General features: G+C 36.9%; 1 protein-coding gene across 1 annotated transcript in view; it reads left to right on the top strand.

Annotated features, from left to right (window-relative positions):
• LOC126175208 (N-terminal kinase-like protein) overlaps positions 1-24,769 on the top strand; it is a 119,724-nt gene that overhangs the window by 51,480 nt on the left and 43,475 nt on the right. The window contains exons 8-12 of the mRNA XM_049921832.1: positions 1,762-1,859; positions 1,947-2,039; positions 12,772-12,907; positions 19,324-19,515; positions 23,787-23,951. Of these exons, the coding sequence (XP_049777789.1) occupies positions 1,762-1,859; positions 1,947-2,039; positions 12,772-12,907; positions 19,324-19,515; positions 23,787-23,951 (684 nt within the window). The remainder of the gene's footprint in view (positions 1-1,761; positions 1,860-1,946; positions 2,040-12,771; positions 12,908-19,323; positions 19,516-23,786; positions 23,952-24,769) is intronic.

The following is a 24,769-nucleotide window of genomic DNA, read 5'->3' as shown; positions in this document are numbered from 1 at the left end:
ACTGATATTTATACCATTTGTAGATTTAGAGAGATGTTTTGACAATGTTAACACTACTACTTAAGCTACTTTAGCCACAGGACCACAACATTATTTGTCCACTACCTTCAAAAAGAGAGACTAGCAATCGAAGGATGCTCACGAGGGTCTTGCTGTGGTCCAGATCAATAGACTATATTAATTTGTTTCTTAGGTTGCCTTACTCAAAGCACTCTCTCACAGTTGCTTTTGTGAACAACATAATTCTGCTAACTAAAGGGGAAAGATCACTTGAAACTGGGAGTGTCTGCAATACGACAAGCAACAAATCGGAACTTGGACCAATAACAGCAAACTCTGATTCAACAAACAAAATTAAAAGCTAGGCTTATCACAAGAGAAGGGCACTGTGCATCATCAAAAATTCACTTTTACGCTAAGAGCAGCAGACTTCAACAGGTGGATCATCTAAAACTCCTGGGTGTCATAATTAATAGCAAGTTTACATTCAACACTCCACAGACAAATGTACAGTTTTAATTAACACTCTCTCCATATCAGCTAGACTCAGTTTGGGTCTATGCACTGAGGCACTGTGATCTATTTATAAAGGAAAGATGTTACCTATTTGTTGTACATCTCACCAGTGTGGATACAAGGTGCTATCCAAAATTTTTGAGACTGGTGCTGCCATCTGTTGAAAACCTTACCTTTGGACAAATGGTCACCATCACGCTCGAAGTAGTTCCCATCTGCACGTGCACACTGGTCCCAGGGCTTCTGCCACTGGTCAAATGTTTTCTGGAAATCCTGTTCTTTGAGGATATTTATCACCTCCAGCGATGCTTCTTGAATCCTCTCTAGAGTGTCGAACCAATGGCCTACAACTTGAATTTCAGTTCTGGGAAGAGCGTGAAGTCGCAAGGTGATAGATCTGGCGAATACGGTGGCTGGGGTACAACTGCCATATTGTTTTTCGCCAAAAAGGTCCTGATGAGCAAGGATGAGCAAGCACTGTCGTGATGTAGCAGCCAGTTACCTTGACGCCAAAGTTTGGGTCATCGTTGCCACATGTTTTCATGGCGCTTTCGCAAAACATCACAGTAGTATGTATTTGGTTGGGTGGGACAAATTCTTTGTGCACTATTCCCTTGGTTTCAAAGAAAACAATGATCATGTTCTTCACTTTGCTCTTCACCTGTCTCGCTTTTTTGGTCTTGGAGAACCCGGGCTCTTCCACTGTGAGACATGCGTAGAGCTCATGCTCTGTCCCCCAAACACTTGTTGAATCATTGTAAGGGTCTCTGTAGCAGCAAAGATCTACTACTCCTACTTTCCAGATTGCAGCACCAGTCCTGAAAATTATGGATTCCACCTCGTAGTAGCACTATAATGACAATAAAACAGCATCAAAATTAATAGAACACAAAGCTTAATCAGTTTATAGATAATAAAAGCTTACAGGTCAACATCCAATACTTCCTGGATTTCTCTCATGATTATCTTTCGTACTACTGGATATTGGAAATAAAATTACATGTTGTTAATAACTAGATTCGTTCCATTCACTTTGGCTGCCCAAGTTTATTTCAGATTATGTCATAGTGTATGTTGATATTTGTTTTTTTATGGAAACATAAAACTGTCTGCCAATCTAAATTCAAATTTAGTTTCATCTTTTGATGTTGTTTACATGATGCTCTTAAAGTTTAGCATACAAGTATTTACAATGTATTTAAAAATGTACAAGGTAAAATATTCATTACCTTCTTTGCCTTCTAGGACATCTGCAATCAAATATTGTAAATGAACAAATCTTCCCACAAGTAGCCAATGGTTTTATGGACACAAACCCAACTATCCGTGAACAGACAGTAAAGGTAATAACGTTTTATTCCAGAGGCATTGGATAAAAGATTTTCTCCTTAGTTTTGTACCAATTTTAAATACATCCTTTTCTTTTTCAGTCTATTATTCATCTGGCTCCAAAATTAAATTACAATAACTTAAATGTTGAGGTTCTAAGACATTTTGCGAGACTTCAGTCAAAGGATGATCAGGTACTGTGGACATTACATAATAAAACTCACTATAAAGGTTACTAAGCTATATCACATTTTTATTTTGATCAATTTTCAGGATTACAAACTTCATCAGTTTACTGAAAGCTAACTGCCAAAGCATTGAAGCAAAATGCCTAAACCTTTCAACTCAAAATAATGTCAAGTTTTCTCCTATAAACTTACAATTACATGTATGAAAAAGGCTGTGAAAACAGATACCCATCTTTGTAATTTTTCCCCTCCAGTGACCCAGGTGGGGTTAAAGATGGGTTACTCACATACCACTGCCCCCTCCGTCTCAGTCTACAACTGTCTGTGCTTTTATGGCAGTTGACTTCCCTAATTTTGAGATGTTTGAACATATATTTCCTGTAACTATAGCAGCAGGTGATGAGGATGTACTAGTCAGTTCACTATGTTCATTGATTGTTCTGATCACATAAGTAGTTAACAGCAGTAGGTTCTCAATGATATTCACTGTTCTGATACTGTATGTTGACCAGTTTGGTCTTTGTGTCCTTAGGAGCCAGTTAATTCTTAAACTGACTCATAAGATTGTGCTCTAAGGCCATAACTTGCCAAAAATGGTACAGACTATTCTGTCAGTACTGAATGAATCAATATCACCATTGCTGCTTCCAAATAAATTGTTTATCCTGGCAGATTCTTGTTTAATAGGACTTGTGGCCACTAATTACGTAACTGCAGTAAATAAAAATCTGTTAATGCCTGAGATTACGATGAAATTTGTGTACAGTAATTAGTGCCCACAAGTCCTATTAAACAAGAACCTGCTAGAATAAATGATTTCCTCATAAATGACAATGTCCCAGGTAAGGGTCCAAGTGGGGCCTTTGATAGTGTAGAGGGAGTATAGAACATTCTGATTATCAGCACTACCTTCCTTGAGTCTGTAGTGACTCGAGAATTTCGGTGTAAATTCTAGAGACACTCGGCCTTCCACTATCTCATACACCCAATATTTTAAAAGTAAGTAAGAGAGTGGAAACGTATCTACTGCGCTGCCGGTTTCTGTGTGAAAGTTGGAAGTTTGTACTGAGAAGACGATAAGCGGAGCAGTCGAACGACACCGACAAGTGTTTGCCGCAAGAGCCACAGACGCTGTGTGACAGGACACGGAGTAATTAAATGCTATTCTTTGCTGTGTTAGTGAATGTGATTGTTGAAAAAAAAAAAAAAAAAAAAATGAACACCTGACTATAGACCTTTAACTTAGCTCTGAACAAAGAAAGACGCATGGGACGTCTATAAATTATTTGGTTGTTTTTGAATTGCTGGTGGTTAAAATCTCGAAATATGACGCCGGCCGCTTTGGCCAATCGGTTCTCGGTGCTTCAGAACAGAACCACGTTGCTGCTACGGTCGCAGGTTCGGATCCTGCCTCGGGCATGAATGTATGTGATGTCCTTAGGTTAGCTAGGATTAAGTAGTTCTAAATCTAGGGGACTGATGACCTCAGATGTTAAGTCCATAGTGCTTAGAGCCATCTGAACCATTCGAAATAAGAGTGAAATACGAGAAGACAGAAATATTTACATGTGAAATTTAATAAGTCACGGCTGCAAAATACTAACACGAATTCTTTACAGACAAATGGAAAAACTGGTAGAAGCCGACCTAGGGGTTCCGTAGAAATGTTGGAACACGTGAGGCAATACTGACCTTATGACTTATTTTAGAAGCTAGATCAAGGAAAGGCAAACCTATGTTTCTGGCATTTGTAGACATAGAGAAAGCTTTTGACAATGTTGACTGGAATACTCTCTTTCAAATTCTGAAGGTGGCAGGTGTAAAATACAGGGAGCGAAAGGTTATTTACAATTTGTACAGAAATCAGATGGCAGTCATAAGAGTCAAGGGACATGAAAGGGAAGCAGTGGTTTGGAAGGGAGTGAGACAGGGTCGTAGCCTCTCCCCGATGTTATTCAATCTGTATATTGAGCAAGCAGTAAAGGAAACAAAAGAAAAATTTGGAGTAGGTAATAAAATCCATGGAGAAGAAATAAAAACTTTGAGGTTCGTCGATGACATTGTAATTCTGTCAGATACATCAAAGGACTTGGAAGAGCAGTTGAATGGAATGGACAGTGTCTTGAAAGGAGGGTATAAGATGAACATCAACAAAATCAAAACAAGGATAATGGAATGTAGTCAAATTAAGTCGTGTGATGCTGAGGGAATTTGATTAGGAAATGAGACACTTCAAGTAGTAAAGGAGTTTTGCTACTTGGGGAGCAAAATAACTGATGATGGTCGAAGTAGAGAGGATATAAAATGTAGACTGGCAATGGCAAGGAAAGCGTTTCTGAAGAAGAGAAATTTGTTAACATTGAGTATAGGTTTAAGTGTCAGGAAGTCGTTTCTGAAAGTATTTGTATGGAGAGTAGCCATGTATGGAAGTGAAACATGGACGATAAATAGTTTGGACAAGAAGAAAATAGAAGCTTTTGAAATGTGGTGCTACAGAAGAATGCTGAAGATTAGATGGGTAGATCGCATAACTAATGATGAAGTATTGAATAGAATTGGGGAGAAGAGGAGTTTGTGGTACAACTTGACAAAAAGAAGGGACTGGTTAGTAGGACATGTTCTGAGGTATCAAGGGATCACAAATTTAGCATTGGAGGGCAGCGTGGAGGGTAAAAATTGTAGAGGGAGACCAAGAGATGAATACACTAAGCAGATTCAGAAGGATGTAGGTTGCAGTAGGTACTGGGAGACGAAGAAGCTTGCACAGGATAGAGTAGTATGGAGAGCTGCATCAAACCAGTCTCTGGACTGAAGACCACAACAACAACAACAACAACAACAACGAAATGCGAGAATGTTATTGTGCATAATCCAATACATCATTAATTGGTGAAAACAGGGAAATTGTTTCGCAGAGTTGGATTCTGCATAAACGGTAAAAAGGGGTGAAAATTAATAAATACCATACAAGAAAAGACACAATGAAAATCTCAACAGTTTAGACTAAGAAGAGTTACGACGAGATCTATTCGACGTCAAAGATCCAGTGTGGAGAGTAAGCTGCCCTCTCACACATCGCGGGGGCGTGGACCCCGTAGCCGTTAACCGATGCCAACGACGCCAGCTGCTACTCACCGGTCCTGACTACAAATCTGTTCACTGACACTGATGCTGAAACCAACCTTTGACGCTGCCGGCGGCCGTGCTGTTCACCGACACTGATTCCACACCTGCTCACTGACACAGCCTGAAACTCTACTCCGGGTGAGCGAAAGACAATTAATTGAGTGTAAAGTTAAGGACACTGTTCACTAATAGACTGTTAGTATAGTTATTCTACTAAGAGCTGAATTTTTTAATGATAACTCTATCTTTAATTAAGAAAAATATGGATAATACTCAGAAAAGTGGGGGAACATCAGAACCAGCCATGCCCATGACAGTGACAAAAGAAATGCCAGACTGGACTGAGGTAGCAAATGTAATTAAAGCACTAAGTCTCAGACTTAAGCTTATACTCAGTGAATACTCAACAAAATGCTAGATTAGATGACCTAAGTGCAGCTGCAAATGCTCAGATTGCAACTTCAGGTGAAAAATTAGATGCACGTAGTGCAAATTCAGCTACTTTAAGACAAGAACTAAGTCTTCAGTTAGATTCGATAAATAATTAATGGAAAATCCCATATAAAGATGTGAAACAAATACTAGCAAAGAGATAGAGGGGCTGGCCAGTACTTAGTGCGGCCGTTAGATACACAAAACAGAACAGAAAATTTACGTTCCTAGCTTTCAGAACTTTGTTCCTTCGTCAGGGAGGAGAGAGGGGAAAGAAATGGAAGAAGGGAAAGTGGATTCAGTTACTCACAACCCAGGTTATGAAGCAACAGGGAAAGGTAAACAGGGAAGGTAGCAAGGATGGAGGCATGGTTCATGCCTCCATCCTTGCTACCTTGCATTTCTACTTTTTCCTTTTATACTTCTCATTTAAGTACCTATCTATATTTCCCTTTTTACATATTCATATACTTCTTTCTCAGAAGTCCTTCTCGTTTTCCATGGTTTCCAATAACCTTCAACTTATTTTATATAAGTAGGCCGAAGAATCAGGCTACACAAACACACGCGTACACAGAAAGAATACAATTACGCAAACAGTGATCTTACACATCAAATTGGAAGAACCGTCAGGGGTTGTAGGGGGAAAGGAAGGTGTACATCAGGAAAGGATGCACAAATTGTCATTTACTGTGATGGTTCTACATCGCACTCATGGTTATATAGGGACACTTTAGGGAAATATGCACACATTGTCGTTCACTATGACGGCTCTACATTGCCTAGGTATGTGAAAGAAACTATCAACAATGATGATTCTGTATTGCATATGTACATAAGGATATAATAATTATACATCAGGGATACATAAGAAGGAAGCGTGAGTAATTAAGGAGAGCATAAGCCAAGGAGGAATTAATGAGCATAAGCCAGGGCGGAACTGATTGTGATAATTATTCAGGAATGGCAGTCGAACATTTGTTCTGACAATTTGTTGGATAATGGGACAAGTGTAGCATAAGTAAATGTATGATGTATTGAATAGTGTATATAAATGTGGTGTCTACTGGAAGGTTAGAAGTGGAAGAGTAGTGGAGGACTCTAGGGGATTAAGTGAAGTATTAGGAAGTGAATGTTAAGTGTGAAAAAGATTTTATTTTCCAGAGGATATTATGGTGTACATAAAGATGTATACTTGGGAAATGAACAATAAGTCCTACTCAGGAAGGATGAAGGGGAGTGCACCCAGCATTTATTGCATATAAAGGGCAGATAGGCAAAAGGGCAGTATTGTGACAGAAGTCGCACTTTTGTAGGAACTATTCTGGTAAATTTAAATTCTATATTCTACTAGCATTTTTATGTTTATGAGTGTCAGAAAGCACAATTTCATTTGCCCTGAGTTCCTCCAGACTACAAGCTACTGTAGGTAATAAAATCTATTACACACTAAAGAAAAAATAGCACAGAGAATTAGAATGAAGAAAGAAATTATTAAGTGTCTATGACACCTGGAGTTTGTGGCTGGAAATCAAGAATGTTGTCCGCACGATTCTTAGATATAAAAGTACTAACTCCAACATCAGGTGAAATGCTCAGATAGTTATCATCAAAACAAAAAAAGAAGAGCTAGATGTTAAGTACACGATTACTAAAAGAAATATAATGTATACTGATTAATATGTAAATTAGCGTTATGTGGGATATTAAAGTACATAATGAATATGTACAAAATATCCCATGTTCGAGCTAAGGGGAGTGATATGTAGTGACTCGAGAATTCCTGTGTAAATTCTAGAGACACTCGGCCTTCCACCATCTCAAACACTCAATATTTTAAAAGTAAGAAAGAGAGTGGAGACACATCTACTGACAAGGGAACCTCCCCATCGCACGCCCCTCAGATTTAGTTATAAGTTGGCACAGTGGATAGGCCTTGAAAAACTGAACACAGATCAATCGAGAAAACAGGAAGAAGTTGTGTGGAACTATGAAAAAATAAGCAAAATATACAAACTGTGTAGTCCATGCGCAAGATAGGCAACATCAAGGATAGTGTGAGGTCAAGAGTGCCGTGGTCCTGTGGTTGGCGTGAGCAGCTGCGGAACGAGAGGTCCATGGTTCAAGTCTGCCCTCGAGTTAAAAGTTTAATTTCTTATTTTCACAAAGTTATGATCTGTCCGTTCATTCATTGACATCTCTGTTCACTGTAATAAGTTTAGTGTCTGTGTTTTGCGACCGCACCGCAAAACCGTGCGATTAGTAGACGAAACGACGTGCCTCTCCAATGGGAACCGAAAACATTTGATTGCAAGGTCATAGGTCAACCGATTCCTCCACAGGAAAACACGTCTGATATATTCTATATGACACTGGTGACAGCATGTGCGTCACATGACAGGAATATGTTGTCGACCCACCTAACTTGTACACTTGGCGAATGGGTGAAAAGATTCTTCTACCTTGCCCGATTTAGGTTTTCTTGTGGATGTGATAATTACTCCCAAAAAAGTGATGGAAACATAAGAGTTTGTCACATAAACTGAAAATAAAAAATTAAACTTTTCACTGGAGGGAGGACTTGAACCAAGGACCTCTCGTTCCGCAGCTGCTCACGCTAACCACGGGACTACGGCACTCCTGAGCTCGCACTATCCTTGATGTTGCTTATCTTGCGTATGGACTACTCAATTTGTATATTTTACTTATTTTTTCATAGTTCCACACAACTTCTTCCTGTTTTCTCGATTGATCTGTGTTCAGTTTTTCAAGGCCTATCCACTGTGACAACTTATAACTAAATCTGAGGGGGGTGCAATGGGGAGGTTCCCTTGTGAGCCACCGGTTTCTGTGTGCAGGGTAGAAGTTTGTATTGAGAAGACGATAAGTGGGGCAGTCGAATGACACCAATGGGTGTCTGCTGCAAGAGCCACAGACGCTGTGTGAGAGGACACGGAGTAATTAAATGCTATTCTTTGCTGTGTTAGTGAATGCGATTGTTGGAAAAAAAAAAAAAGAAAGAAAGAAAAATGAACATTTAACTATAGACTTTTAACTTACTTCATATCTTATCTCTGAATGAAGCAAGACGCATGGGATGTCTATAAATTATTTGGTTGTTAAAACCAGGCAGTTGTGATTATATTTAATTGTATCTAATGGGTATTGGTGTAGTTGACTTGCAAGAGTTTGTATGCTTATATGAAACGTGTGGAAATGAAAATACACCTGAGCTGAACTGAAAGTATGAGGTACCGAGTTATTTCAGGTGAGAGAGATTTGGTTCCTCTAACCAGCATTATTTCTTCAGAGAAGAAGTTATGGAGATCGAAGCAGCTGCATATCCAGAGAAGAGGATTGGCTAAACATTTCAAGTAAGTCAACTGTAGTAAGAGAAGTGTGGAGTTCGCAATCCAGTTTTGCACCGCTTCTCTTGTCACCGAAACCATTAGAAGCCCCACAGTTCAATGTGTGGTTTGCAGTAAGTGTACTGTGCACTTACTGCAAACCACTCATTTAACCATGACACTGAAGGAGTGTAGTGCTGACAAGCAGAATGTTCTATATTCTCTCATGAATATCATAACACTATTACAAAGTTTTCCGCTTGTTCCCTTTCCTGGGATATTCCAGTCAAAGCATGGTTGAGAGACTGTGTGAGATGCCTTTATCTCAAACAATGGAAAATCCAGGATGGAATGTTACAATATTAGAGAAGGAAAGTTGCTACTCGCCACAGAATGGAGATGCTGAGTTGCAATAGGCACAACAAAGAGATTCATACAATTATAGCCACACATTCGCGCACGCAAACGCGACTCGCACACACGTCTGCAGTTTCAGGCTGGTTTCAGTTGCCTGAGACTGCAGACGTGTGTGCGATTTGGGTTTGCATTAGTGTGTGTGTGTGTGTGTGTGTGTGTGTGTGTGTGTGTGTGTGTGTGTGTGTTGTTGACAAAGGCCTTAATGGCCGAATGCTGTAATTGTGTGAATCTTTTTGTTGTGCCTATTGCAACTCAGTACCTCCACTATATGGTGAGTAGCAACTTTCCTTCTCTAATATTGTTACATATGTCTATCTCTGTCGCATTAACTTCATTTCATTGGGTCCCTATGAAATTCCATCTCAGCAGATACTTGATCTGGTTTTTTGTTGTTTGATTTTGTGTACAATTTGGTTTACAGTTTCCATGCAAAGGCATTAAAAATTAAGTAAAATGTATGTTTGTTTTTGCTTTTTATTCACTCAAAATAAAAATCAATACTTTGCTCAGAACAAGTTTTCAGAAATAGAAATCTCAAGGAAAGTGGAAAAACCTCTAAAATAGTCTAGAATTTGTGGGTTCCTCAAAAGCATAAATTAGATACATTTCTGGAAAGAATGTTCTGTTATGCCCTCATCTTCACTGGTTTTACTCATATGATCGAAAGTCTGATTCCCTACTAATGCTACAGAGAAATAGATAAATGATAGAGAAATGATTTTGGTAGAAAAGGAGTGTCACATGAAAACAATATTAAATCATTTGAGTTACCTTTCTGTAAATTAATAAATTTGCTGTTAATTTTTGTGATATTTTGCTTAGTTGTCCCACTCAATAATATTGTAATTTTTTTTAAGTAATTAGGTTTTTTCCCTGATGAATAAACTTATTGTTCTTTTCTGTAGAATTCTCACTAAAACATACACATTAGAGACTAAGTAATTCATCCAGTACAGATGAGGGGGTCAAATACAAATAATGATATTTGTTAGTAACATAATTTGAGAATATGATGTTCATGACAGCGACACTTGGAAGTAAACATCGGTTCTCTAGCTCCCTGTGTCTGACATGGGTTTTTATAGAATGGAGGAACAGACAGTGGTAGGTGCCAGAGTTGATGCTGGATTCACAGGTTTATATATGGTGGAGAAGGCAACAGTGTGCATTCTTAAGCAGTGAATACAAGATTTCTAGCAGAAGTTGATCAGGTCGGAATACACTGAATGCCAACTAAACTGAAGGTACACAAACTGAATGAATAGGAATGCAGAAAGTGAAGAAGCGTGGCTACAAAACATTAAGAAATGTTGACATGAATGGAGGACTCGAGATAGAGAAATATGTTTATATAACAGTTATAGTAATGATGTACAGGGGAGGGGAAAATAAAAGTGGCCTGGAGAACAGAGTTCCAGGGTAGGGTACAAAGAATTACAGCAGAGGAAAGGAAATACAGTTTTAACCTGGCGATAGCAGATGTTGAAAGTGACCACTATTCGTCTCTTGGCACTTTTGTGCCATGGCCAGCAAGTTACTGAAGATTGATCGAAACTGGAATTGCTGCAGTCTCATCCAAAATGTTCTGCTGCAGTTCTTGAAGACTGTGAGGGTGGTTGTGATACACCATATACTTGATGACTCCCCATACAAAGTAATCACATAGGAGTGAAGATTGTGTAAATGTGCCCTAAGGTTCAGCAAGCTATATGGGCAGTTGCTCCATCCTATTGGAAATAACTGTAAGTTTTTCTTCCTCTGTTAATGCTGCCACAAATGGTTTCAAAATGTTGGCAAAGTAATGCACCGGAGTCGGAGTCTGATGAAAGAAGATGGGACCAGTAATGCAACATACAGATACTGCACACTAAAACCCAACCTTTGATTCTCTGAGATGACATAACCACTCAGGTGAAACCAAGCTTTATCAGACATAAAGAACAGATCTATACCCAAGCCATTCATTGTTATCTCAGTGAACAGCCACTCACAAAACTGGAGGCACTGAGGAGCATCTGCTGGTTTTAGTGCGTGAACAACAGGCGCTCGGTAGGTGTGCAGGTCCAGGTGGAGTATCTTCTACATGATCATCGTGATAGGCAGGTCTCTTGTGATAGGCCTCAAGTTGATTTAGGAGGACTCTGAAGCATTTTCTGGTGAACTGCAGCCACAGTTTCTGGTGTGTAGACACATTTCAGAATGTTTTTGACTTATTCAAAAGAAATCGTGTCTCATGCCATTTTTGGACTAAGCTTTGCATGGCCCTCTTTGCTGGCACTTTGACACCATTAACTACTCAGCAAACAACTGACTACACTGTTTCCACAAGTTTGTTGTCACATAACTTTCCATCATGAATACCCGGTGCTCCACTCACACTGACGCAGCCCACACAATGCTCTGAACTTGTGTGGATCACATGGTGGGCGTACACATGATGGCTGCACCACATTGTACGATTGTATGCAGGCATGTACATCCAGTTGTATCCTCTCATCCAACCCACTTTTATTTGCCCCACACTGTATATAATAATGGTAAAATATTGTAATGAAAGTGTCTTTCAACATGAGGGAAGTGTCCTTAGACAGCAAACAAACAGGTGTCCTGAAAAAATGACACATTGTGAAAAAGTTACATTGGAGCAATAACTGGAAGAGTGTAATGTGATGGCTGATAATGTGTGTAGTGCTGATGAGTATGAGGCATATGCACACACTGCCAGGTAGATTAATATCAACAAAATGACAAAGCTCAACTGCTGTATATGAGCCAAATGACAAAGATGATTGCAAATTCCCATGTCTGCCATGCTATAATGGGACTGAGATGAGAAGAAAAAGTGCTTCATGTATGCTGATTCATGTGAACAGTTTACGTTACTTTGTTCAACAGTGAAGATTGTACTATGTTTGCACGTGACACACTGCGTGACAAGCACACATTTATGTGGATTTGCATTTATTAATGTGAGTTATGACAGAGAGTGCTCTGCATAAAGTCAGCCAGGGGCTTATGTTAGTCAAATTTAGGATCCAGATATTTCACACAATGGACACCATCAGTGTGGAAGACTACGGCAGAAATCATGGGGTCACAGGTGTCATAGGTGTGGGGATATGAAGAATATAAGGCAACAATGTAAGGAGGAACTGTGGCATATTAGTAGAAATTTACAGAGTGCCTGATTCCTAGTATATGATCAACTTCTCTTAAAACTAGTCTGGTGCACTTATCAACAGTGCTGCTTTGAAGGCTTCAGGCTTAATATTTGCATTAATGTTTCCTAGTTTGTCATAGCATAAACTTCATTTGTTATTGTTAGTATGGTTTATCCATTGATGAATGTCATACTTGAAACTGTCTTACCAAGACCAGATTTCATATCTCATAACAATTCTTTTTCATTTCTTCAGGGTGGTATTCGAACAAACACCACTGTGTGCCTAGGGAAAATAGCTCAGCACCTGCATCCACAGATAAGACAAAAAGTCTTAATTTCTGCTTTTATAAGAGCCATGAGAGACCCATTTCCTCCAGCTCGGAGTGCTGGTAAACTTTATACTTAATTTGTGTATGTTATTGTGCATGCTTTTATTCTCAATCTAAATAATATTTATAATTTTTTAAATTTATTTGTGAGCATCTTTTTAGATTCTGTAATTAACATTGTGTACAGCTCTTGATTGAAATGTGCTATCTTTTGTGTGTGATATTACCAACAACGGGAAGTATGAATAGAAAACTTTAAATTTCTACTATGCGATGTATGTACTTAATTGTTAAACATATTTGGGGAATTTTCTGACAGTTATGGCTAGAACATATTATTTGCAAGTGTAATTCATGCTCAATAGTCTTGCACTATTTGTAGTTTATTGACGCAGCTTCTTTACACAGGGTGCTCCACGAAAATATGCAAATATTTTAATTTGTATTCTATTAGTAAAACCAAAGTAAAAAGTTCATATAACCATAGATCCACGAATGTTTAATTATGGAGTTACGGCTAGTGAAAGATTTTGCCTGAAATTTAGCAACTTCGCTAATATAAAGCCATCGCAAAACTGTATGGGGTTAAAGTAAAGCATGATTTCCATTGTTGTTATTGATCTAGTGAATGTAATATAACATGTCCCAGACGTATATCTGCAGTAGTTTTCTAGAACATTCAGAGAACCAAAGAAGTAATTTCATGAAAATTTTAATTTATTAAGTATTTGGCCCAATTTGTTTTTTAAATTTCAGACAATTGCACAAAGTTTTCAACAGAAGTTGTAGAGAATTTAATTTTGGAAAAATGATGGTAATAATGCTAACTCAAACTGTACGAACGTGTCAGATACTCTACAAACTACAACAGTTACTATGTGGTTTCACTTAAACACACTGTTATTATTATGTTCTTTTGCTGAACAATACAGAAAACTAACTCATTGCAAGATTAGGAAATGACTGAAACAACTCACTAATGGTTTCCAACAATGACATAAATGTTTCTACATTCTTAATGGAAAGTAAACAAATAACAACAAAATAAATGGAAACCGTGCTTTACTTTAGATCCGTACAGTTTTGTGTTGGCTTCTTGGTAGCGAAGTTGCTAAATTTCAGGCAAAATCTTTTGTTAGCCATAACTCCGTGACTAAACATTTGTGGACCTTTATTTATATGAACTTTTTTCTTTAGTTTTACTTGTATAATAACGTATTAAAAAATGTGCATATCTTCGTGAATCACCCTGTATACTCCAGCTGTCAATATTCTATTGTAAATTGTGGAAGGTTATATGCTACAGGATCAAAGAATTTCTGTTTATTCGTGCAAAACACACATGCAGGTATCCGTTGCATTAAGGTCTCTTGGTTTTCTTGACACATTAATGCTTGAGTGATAACTTAAGCTTTTGACAACTGCCTTAGTCATCTTCAGACGCTGACTTGTGTATGATATTGTGCTGGTCTTTTATATCTAATACCGGCCATCTTACAACATGGTGATGCCATACAGAGTTCGTGGGGATTGCATATTCTGCCAAAGTTTATGGTGGCGTCTGCATTGGAGAGATGGTAATAGTGACACTGGTCCCATTGGAAAGTAAAAAACTTGCTGTAGCATCTGAGCACCTGCTCATTATGCATCAATGCTCTTTATCAGTTTATTAATCATATGAGTAGTACGTACACTAGTACTAACAAGGGAACCTCCCCATCGCACCCCCCTCAGATTCAGTTATAAGTTGGCACAGTCGATAGGCCTTCAAAAACTGAACACAGATCAATCGAGAAAACAGGAAGAAATTGTGTGGAACTATGAAAAAATAAGCAAAATATACAAACTAAGCAGTCCATAGGAAACATAGGCAACATCATGGATGATATGAGCGCCGTGGTCCCGTGGTTAGTGTCAGCAGCTGCGGAACGAGAGGTCCTTGGTTCAAGTCTTCCCTCGGGTGAAAATTTTTTATTTTCAGACAATTATCAGAGTTCAGGCACTCACACATAATCAACTTCGCTGTGCAAAATTCCAGGACATGTTCAGATTTGCTTGGACACGTGCAGAATTTGACGGTCTAGACACGGAAAAATTTGAAAACCTTAAAAACATATGTTTTGACAGAGCACAGAGAAAACTGTGCGACTGTGAAACTGTTGCATTAATTTGTTGAAGTTTATGTGACACACTCTTATGTTTTCATCAATTTTTTGGAAGTGATTATCACATCCACAAGAAAACCTAAATCGGGCAAGGTAGAAAAATCTTTTTACCCATTCGCCAAGTGTGCAAGTTAGGTGGGTCGACAACATATTCCTGTCATGTGACGCACATGCCGTCACCAGTGTCGTGTAGAATATATCAGACGTGTTTTCCTGTGGAGGAATCGGTTGACCTATGACCTTGCGATCAAATGTTTTCGGTTCCCATTGGAGAGGCACGTCCTTTCGTCTACTAATCGCAGGGTTTTGCGGTGCGGTCGCAAAACACAGACACACTAAACTTATTAGAGTGAACAGAGACGTCAATGAACGAATGGACAGATCATAACTTTGCGAAAGTAAAATTTTCAGTCGAGGGAAGACTTGAACAAAGGACCTCTGGCTCCGCAGCTGTTCACGCTAACCACGGGACCACGGCGCGCCTGAGCTCATATCACCCTTGATGTTGCCTATATTGTGCATGGACTACTCAGTTAGTATATTTTGCTTATTTTTTCATAGTTCCACACAACTTCTTCCTGTTTTCTCGATTGATCTGTGTTCAGTTTTTCAAGGCCTATCCACTGTGCCAAATTATAACTAAATCTGAGGGGGGTGCGATAGGGAGGTTCCCTTGTAAGTCCATGATTGTTAAGGAGAAAGTTAAAAAGTTGTCATTTGTAGAGGTTTTACTTGAATGAAAATCAGATGGATAATTTGGTCACTCTGTGTACTGCAAGCCACCACATACTTATTATCTCAGAAGTTTGCTGTTTTAAATAAGTTGACACATAGTCACAATTATTTCTGAAAAGGACTGTCCAGACTGCAGTAGTAGACATTTGAAGAAATTGATCCAAAAGTAAGACTACAATGAACATGCTGTTTATTCACACTGTAAAAAATGAGAAGGCAAAGAGAGTTAATCCACTCATAACTCTCCTTCCTTTTTTTGAGGCTACTTCTACAAAAATAGGTAGGCTCCTTGGCAGATAAAGTATTCTGACCAATTGTCAGATCTTAAGAAGACAGGACATGCTCTGCAAAATAAAGTTTGTTGAATGCTACTAACAAGGAGAGGTCTCCAGCAGTGTGATCGATCTTCTGAAACTACCTAGACGGTGATGTAGGTTAAGATCCAGGTATCACGCATTGCAGCCATTCACCCTGGTGGGCCCTCATTTGCGAGTAACCCAGAATTTTGTGTGCTACTCAGTAGCATTTAAAAAGTTGTGTTACGTAGATCGGTTGCATTGTAAAATAGATAGGTTAACAGCTTCACATAAAGGAGGTTGTCAGTTTGAATCTTGTCAGGTGCACTAAATTTTTATTTTTAAATATATATGTAAATAATTGTGATCTTAATTTTTATTCAATTAATTGATTTAAATTTAATTGTTTAGTTACATTCCTTTGGCACATAATTTTAATCATAATATTAACTTCATTTGCTCTCATTTTTCCTCCTGTCGTTCTTTCTCCGCTTGAAATCTTTGTTCATGTGTTTTTAATTAATTTTATGTATTAATTTCTATTAAATTTCTTTTGTTTCATCAACATTTTTTCATCCTCATTATTGCATTCATTATATCTATTTCTCATTTTGCTTGAATTTTGTTTTACTTATAAACCCGTCTTTCATTTAAATTTTCATCTGCGTTATTTTGTCCATAGTGCAGTAGTTATTTAGGTTATGTTTTAAATGTTTGTATGTTGATTATGATGCAAAAAAAAAATGCACATGTGATAACAAAAACATATTTTTCACACCACTGCACAAATATTAATGGATTATTTTGTCTTTTGTTTCTTGATTGATAGATCGGCATTTTCAAATAATTGAATATTATAATAGATAAATATAATTAAATTCATGTTCACAAAAATTGTGATTGGAAAATGAATGAGATAAAGAAAAACACTACAAATGAAAACGTTCATACAGTGATTAAAATGATGGAACAAAGGAACAGAAATTAAAAATTACATTTAAACCAATTAACTGAATAAAAGTAATGATCAAAGTAATTTTTGGGTAAAAATTTAAAAATAAAAAAATTAATGCACCTTAAGAGATTTGAACTCACAACCTCCTGCATGTGAAGTTGTTATCCTGTCCATTATACCATGCAACCAGGCTATGTAATGCAACTTTTTTAATACAATTGAGTGTCACACAAAATTCTGAGTTATTTTTCATCAATTGCTTACAAACGTGAGCCCACCAAGGTGAACACCTGCAGTGTGTGGTACCTAGGATCTTAACCTACATTACCGGGTAGATAGTTTCAAAAAGTTGATCGCACAGCTTGGGACCTCTCCCTTTAAGTTATAACCACATTAAGTATCAAAATTGGGACAAATCGGGTAATAAGAACAGGCTTATGTTTGATGAGACAAAAGTCATATCCGTTGCATCATCATGTGTTGATTCTATCATGAGAGAAGGTGTTGAAATCAGAACAGAAGCTATATTCTTTGTGGTGCATGGAAGTGAGTGCTCAATCTGAGGACTACTGAGAAATATACGACATTGTTGACGTAAAGCTATCAGGTTTTTAGCCAAGTGGCATTGCTGGAAAATCAAGTTTCAAGGAATGTCATACTCATTATCTTAGCTGGAAGACGCTCATTGCCGGAAGACGCTCATCGAAACAATGCGGCATCTCAGCACTACCACCCCCTGGAAACTTGGGAACTTTTCATTATTAGTATTCACTGAAAAAAATTACATACCAGACTGTTATTTTCCGGTATGTTCAACGATGATAATTGTGTCCCTCCAATGTAGATATTGGTAAATCTCTAGTAGCGTATAGAAATCACTTTACCTGTGTATGAAATCACCATCGAAAATTTGGTCAACAGTTAGATATCAGAGACTACCCCTGTATCAGTTACAGATATTGGCTCCTAACACTGAGGAGTGGAAAAAATCATCATAAACTTCACTTATCAGTTAAAACTAAATTGGCAAGAAAACTGAGAAAACTTAATCCATGCCTTTGATTTCTTTTCTAAGTTCCCAGAGACTCTTTCTATGAGGTGTGTAATGACAAAAAATTTCTGTGAAGAATTATAAAAAAATATAAATACCACACTTGGCTGTGCAAGACTAGCCAAACTAACATCATAAAGTACTTAATCAAATAGTAGAAATCTCAGATTGGAATGTCAACAATACTATGTAGGGGATAGATTGTTACGCACCCTAGGGTTATTAGGGTTGCAAACAGGCACAGTAAAAAGACTTACACATTGAGCTTTCGGCAATATGATGAGTGGAAACACAGGCATTTAATTGAAAAAAGTAGAGAGCAGAAACAAAATTAATATCTGCAGTTGGATGAGTTTCTACTGTCTCAAGCTCTTTCAAAACTAAACCTGTTTGCACTATTTATTCTGCAATATTATACATTGTCTAATACATCTTTCTTTTTGAAAGAGGATCATGAGTTGTCTAATTCTGTCTTCTGAATCTTTATACCAACTTGTTTATTCCTATACAAAGTGTGTAAGCTGTTGATTGATGCTAGACAACTTCCCAAGTTTAATAATCCAAAAAGGTTTATCATCTTGGTGAGCTCTGTCTTCTTGGTTTTCCATTCTTCAGTTTTTCTCTGACTTTGTCATTCATTCGGACAGCAATATCCTCATTATTTTTGTTCCACTTTCAAAATTGCATGCTTTTGCCATTATTATTAGTGTCTTGAAATACAGTGTATCACTTTGGATACCAGTTATAAATGTTTGGTATTGAACGTGGTATTTTTTGCATTTTACTTGCTTCTGTCTTATGTCTCAGTTCCTTGAAATTAAAATGTAGTTGTTTACTTAATTTTCCACACATTTTACTCTCAAAGACACTATGATGAAAGATACTCAGTTCTCTGTGTATTACTCCTTGTCACATTGCCTAATAAATTTGTATAGTTTATACAGTTCAACAGTAATCAAAATTTCTATAATTTTGTTGGGAAAAGAGATGAGTGGGAGGATGGACTGAAACAGGGACTAAATATTTAGCTGTTAGTCAGAAGTATAGACTGAGGAAACTGTTGGTACCCTCAAATCTGAGGCCAATGTTAGTTTGTGTGTTGCTTAATGTTCACAGCACTCATAAGAGAATGAGTTTCTTCATTAATTTACAACATGAGATTTCATGTACATATTTGTTAAAGGTAATTTGTGATTCAGGTATAAGGAATTGTTTGAAATTGTTCTTTTTTTTTATGAGTAAAAAGAAAATTAGTCTTATTTTTCTATTTTCAGGCGTTCTTGCTCTTGCTGCAACACAACAGTATTTTCTCCTATCAGAAGTTGCTACACGAATTTTGCCAGCACTGTGTCAATTAACAATTGACCCTGAAAAATCTGTAAGGGACAGTGCTTTCCGCACCATCAAAGGATTTCTAGGGAAACTGGAGAAAGTTTCAGAAGATCCCAGTTTAAGAGAGTCAATGGGTATGCTTCATTTATAAATCTACAATAAGCATTGTGTTGTAGATTTTATTATTCTCAGAATTTCTATGCAGATTCTATCCATTTATAATGCTAAACTTTAAGCTGTATGTAGCTGTACCACCATCTAAATTGAATACTTTATAAATATTAAGGGGAAATATCTGTGATTTACAGTATGTCACGGCTAACAAAATGAGAAAACATGTACCACAATTTAATATAAAATTGAACCTTAAGATATACAAACACCATCTGCAGAAGACAAATAAGCACAGACATACTGAAAGCGTAGGAGAAAGAACTCTAGTATCTCCTGCAAACATGAGAAAACTGCCATGTTTGCCTCATTTGACAAATTGTGATCCAGATAAAATTGGGTTTGCTATTGATAGAACATGAAATTCACAGCAATGTAGACAGCCAGTGATCTTCTATATACTTTCTGTTGAGGCACTGTAGTATTTTAAAATTCTACTGGAAAAAAATTACTTGTAAGATCATATTGTATTCTTCCATTATTGGTCTCTTTTGAAACATTGTCAGATTCTTTGTCTCAAGCACATGCTAAGTAACATGATGCAGTTATTAAATCATATGACATATGTTTGAGAAGAACAGCATTCAAATCCTCATCCAATTAACCTGATGGCATGTTTTGTGGTTTCAGGCAAAACTGGAGACAGTTCTGTCAACTAAACCATTCATGTTTTCCTTGCCTGTTCTTTTCCAACTCTGCTGTTGCTTCTCATTGATACACAAAAATCAGGTGGAAAGATAAATTGTAACTTTCCTTTATTTTGTGCAAATGCATTATTTTTTAAATGACGTATTTGTCAACAGCAGTTCCATTTATTACAATTTCCACAGATACAATTACAATCTTAAGTTATTTTCAAGTGGTTGAAGGAGTTGAAACCCAGCAGCTGTCTACATTAATAAAATGAGTAAAAAGGATGTGAGCCTCTCTATGGACATCCAGCACATTTAATCACTTTACAATGACCTAATGTTGAAATTGTAGACATGGAATTTGTAATAAATACTTCTGTTGATAATGAATATGACTGTATTTAAAAAAATTCTAAGAGACAGTGAACCCAAAATAAATACAGTTGTGTAAACACATTGTTGGCGATTTGCAAAGGTCATACTGTCCATTCAGTTTGTAAATCGTGCAATATTGCAGTTTCTACAACAGAGTGTTAGTATGCTGTTGGAACTTGAACACTGAAAGTTGCTTTTGCTGGTGATGCTCTTACCAACTTACATACCATTATGTGCAAGCCCCTGCATTATATGTGGCAGAAGCAAAGGCACGGTGCATGTATCTCACAAAATGTTTTCAAACATTATTTATTCTGACAAATTTTGAAAGTAGACGATACTGGATCTGCAATTATCATTTTTCTCTTTTCCTGTTCTATTCATGAATCATGCGGTGTGAGCACTATTAAACATGAGAAACTTTCTACAGCCAGCTCAAAAGAAAAAGCACTGCAGTGTATGTGACAGTGAGCACCACAAGCATTCAGTCAACTTGAAATCACTCTATCAGGAAAAGAACTAATTGCCTAGAAGCAAAAAAAAAAAAAAAAAAAAAAAAACACTCCTGGGATTGATAGCATTTCAAGGAAGATATTAAAAATACATTCTTCTGATATAGCTCCTTTAATCGGCCATGGATTTGATGACTTTCAGAAGGTATCTTTTCAGACAGACTAAAGTACTAAAGTGTACCCTTTTTATACTCGCTTTTAAGAAACGTATTAGGACAGATATATTAACAAACTATTAACTTATTTTTCTCAAAATTTTAATAGAAGGTAATGTACTTAAGAGTGGTTGAGCATTTCTGCAGTTGTAAGATTCAAAGGTCTCCCCACTGATTATGCTGTCTACCGTTTCAATGGTTGTATATAAAAATATGTGAATGTCAAGATTTAATCTACCATGATCTTTCGTGACGTATCCAAGCCATTTTACTGTGCAAATCACAGACTTCCTTTGTAAAAACTCAGTTGTTAGGCTTTTGAGCGAAAATGTGATTCAGTTCATATTTAGCTTCTAGGAAACTAAATATGGTAGCTTATGCAGATCTCATGATGAATCATCTTCAGAGAATTCACCAATTACTACTGGCAGTCCATCACGTTTAATTCTGGAACCATTCCTGTTTTTGCTATATAAAAATAAACTTTCATCTTAACACTGATAAAGAAGAAATAGTCCATTTTGCTGATGGTACGGGCGTCGTAATCGTACCCGTCAGAGCTGCAACAACAGGAGGAGTAATAAATAAAACATTAAAAAATATTATTGATTGGTTCTTGGAAAATGGTCTACCACCTAATGTAGAAAAAACACAGTTAATTAAATTATGTGCAGAGCAAGACATATCATCACTAACAATACCGTATCACAGAAAGAAAATGGGTTGTACAAATTTACATTTGAATTTGAAATCACATATTATCAATGTCCTCGAACACATTTATTCACCTACATTTGCTCTATGTGTGATTGCTGATTTTGGCGATGAAAGCATTAAAAAATTATATTACTTTGCATACTTTCATTAATTAATATGGAATTATCGGGGGAAGTTCCACATATAGATACAAAATTTTCATTGCACAGGCATATGCTGCAAAGAAATACCTGGTGTCTATCCTGAAACTTCATGTAAACAACTGTTTGTAACATTAGATATACTAGTAGCTAACAGCAGCCTCACATTACGTTTACTCTCTCATGAAAGTTGTCGTGAAGAATTGGGCACAATTTGAAAATAATAATAGCATTCATAAATATAACATTAGGAACAAAAATAATCTCCACTATCCAACTTAACCTTACTCTTGTACAGAGAGGAACAAAGCATGCAACTATGAGAATATTTGACCATCTGCCCTGTGGATTAAAGCTGCTGGCAGATAATGAAAGTTTTAAAAACAAATTTAAATTGCTTCTTCTCGACAACTCCTATTCCATAGATAAATCTGAGTCGATATGACACTTTTGGTTGGGTTTCATGTATCAGATTTTTACTGTAGGCCAAAATTAAAAGAAAGGTGCAGTTATCTAAATGTCCAGCTTGTAGCCATGCTTTCGCAGAGAGGATATATGTTATATGTGTAAACCTATTGCCATATTCCACATCTTGGTGAACTAACATGAATATGATTCACAGAACATACTAAAAACTAAAATTAAAATAAATTTTCAGTAGTATTCTTATAATCCCAAATTTTTTATCATTGTGGTCATTTCACAAGATGTGTGTGTGTGTGTGGCAGGAAGCAATACTCTGCTTGACTCTTCTTCAAATGTATATTCTCAAGATGTTAACAGTAAACTTATCCTTTATGCTCGAGCACTTAACCACATGAACCTATGACGGAATTCATATCTCTCCTTTAGATATTATCTATTTGTAACCATATAAGAATCTCAGATGGATGAGCAATCGACAAGAGTATTATGGTATTTTATAAGCTACATCCTCTGTGAGTGAGTGATAGTTCCTGAGGATTCTTCCAAAAGATCTCCAAGTAGTATCTGCCTTTCTTGCAAGTAATAGTACATGGTAATTCAACTTTAAATGGTTCTGGACATAAATTCTTTGTTAGATAATGATTATGAATGTTTTAGTGATTGATCTCAAATTGTTTGCTCAGACAGTAATGTTTGTCCTTATCTATATATGCACAGTAATCGTTACCTCTGTTTATGTTGAAAGTCAGTGCCAGTATATGCAGCAGGTGTTGATCCTCTGCAGGTCTTCTAGCTTTTCTCTATAATTTTGTGGCTTTATAACTTAATCTATATACAACAGAATCTTCTGTGAACAAAGTTAAAGAGCTTCCTATGTTATCCATAAGATGATTTGTATAGATTAAAACAGTATGTGATCTGTGGCACTCATTTGGGCAAGTACAGTGTTACTTTGATATCTTTTCTATGAATTTCATCTAAAATCTGACACCCAATTTGATTTCTGATTGAACCACTTTTGAAGAATATTTTTTTGTGACTGAACCATAGTGATCAAAATAAACAAATGTATATGACGCAAGCTGGGGATGCATGATTGGGAACAAATTTAAAACTTCTTTCATGAAAATAGTTTGAAATAAATATTTATTCAGAAAGCATGATAGTACTAACGGAATTAATGAATGCAAGTGAAAAGGAAGAAACACAAAAAACCTTAATTTTTATGCAGTTTTATAAGACTTCTTAAATAGAAATAAATATTTTTATTTTTTCAGAGGCTGATGTCCATACTGCGACACCAAGCTTGTCAAATGCTGCAGCAACCTGGGCAGGGTGGGCTGTAACAGCTGTAACTGCCAAATTTTATCGCAGCCAATCTGATACCGTGAAGTCAATTACACCAATGGCGAGCAAAACTCTGAGCAAGCCGGGTTCTCTTGGTATGCTGTCATTTATAAAGTAACTACAGGACATTTCAATAAATTATTTATTTTACCCATGATTACCATAATACTCAAGGGCTTTCTCAACTGTGGAAGTAGTTTGTTGAATAATTCTCTTTATGGGTAAAAAGATTCAAAGCAGTTATAGCCTCTGTTACTTCACTAAGATTTGTAAGAAGGAACTGTGATGAAAGAACATTTGTTTGCTGATACATTCATGTGTGTGTTGCAAATACAGTGTGCATTATTCAAACAAGGAATAGCACAGTATGACATGAATTTATTGATAAATAAATGTTCATTTCTTCACACTTGCTTATTAATGGAAATGAACACACCTCATATGCCTCGATTGTAGTGTAGACACACCAGTTTCAACAGTCATCTTAGAACAATAAAAGTGTCTACACTGCAATCACAGTGTATGAAGTGTGTTCATTTCTGACCATAATGCCTCCACATGACCCCACAGCACAGCATATGTGCCTTACTTGCTTATTAAAACTTGGTGATACCTCCCTACAAATGTAGTGCAGTGAGTATTAGTGTTGTTATTAGTTTCCAAAGATACATAATTTGTTGTAGCCATAATTTTTTATGCCAAATGCTGCAGTACAGAGAGAATTCTTGTCTTCTGCTCTAACTGGTTGCATTAATGACACTGCTCAATGGTTGGCACTGTCATACGGTATTCATTAGGCTTCTAAAGCTTCATTCAACTATAGCAGCATTCATTACATATAAGTATGTACTACATTAGTGTAAATTATGAGAAAAATCGATGAGGCATTTGAGATGAAGCAAGTTGAGTGTCC

Source organism: Schistocerca cancellata, chromosome 1 (genome assembly GCF_023864275.1).
Source record: "Schistocerca cancellata isolate TAMUIC-IGC-003103 chromosome 1, iqSchCanc2.1, whole genome shotgun sequence".
Taxonomy (NCBI): Eukaryota; Metazoa; Arthropoda; class Insecta; order Orthoptera; family Acrididae; genus Schistocerca; species Schistocerca cancellata.
Note: the sequence above shows the minus strand (reverse complement) of the source record. Positions and strands in the feature narration are given on the sequence as shown.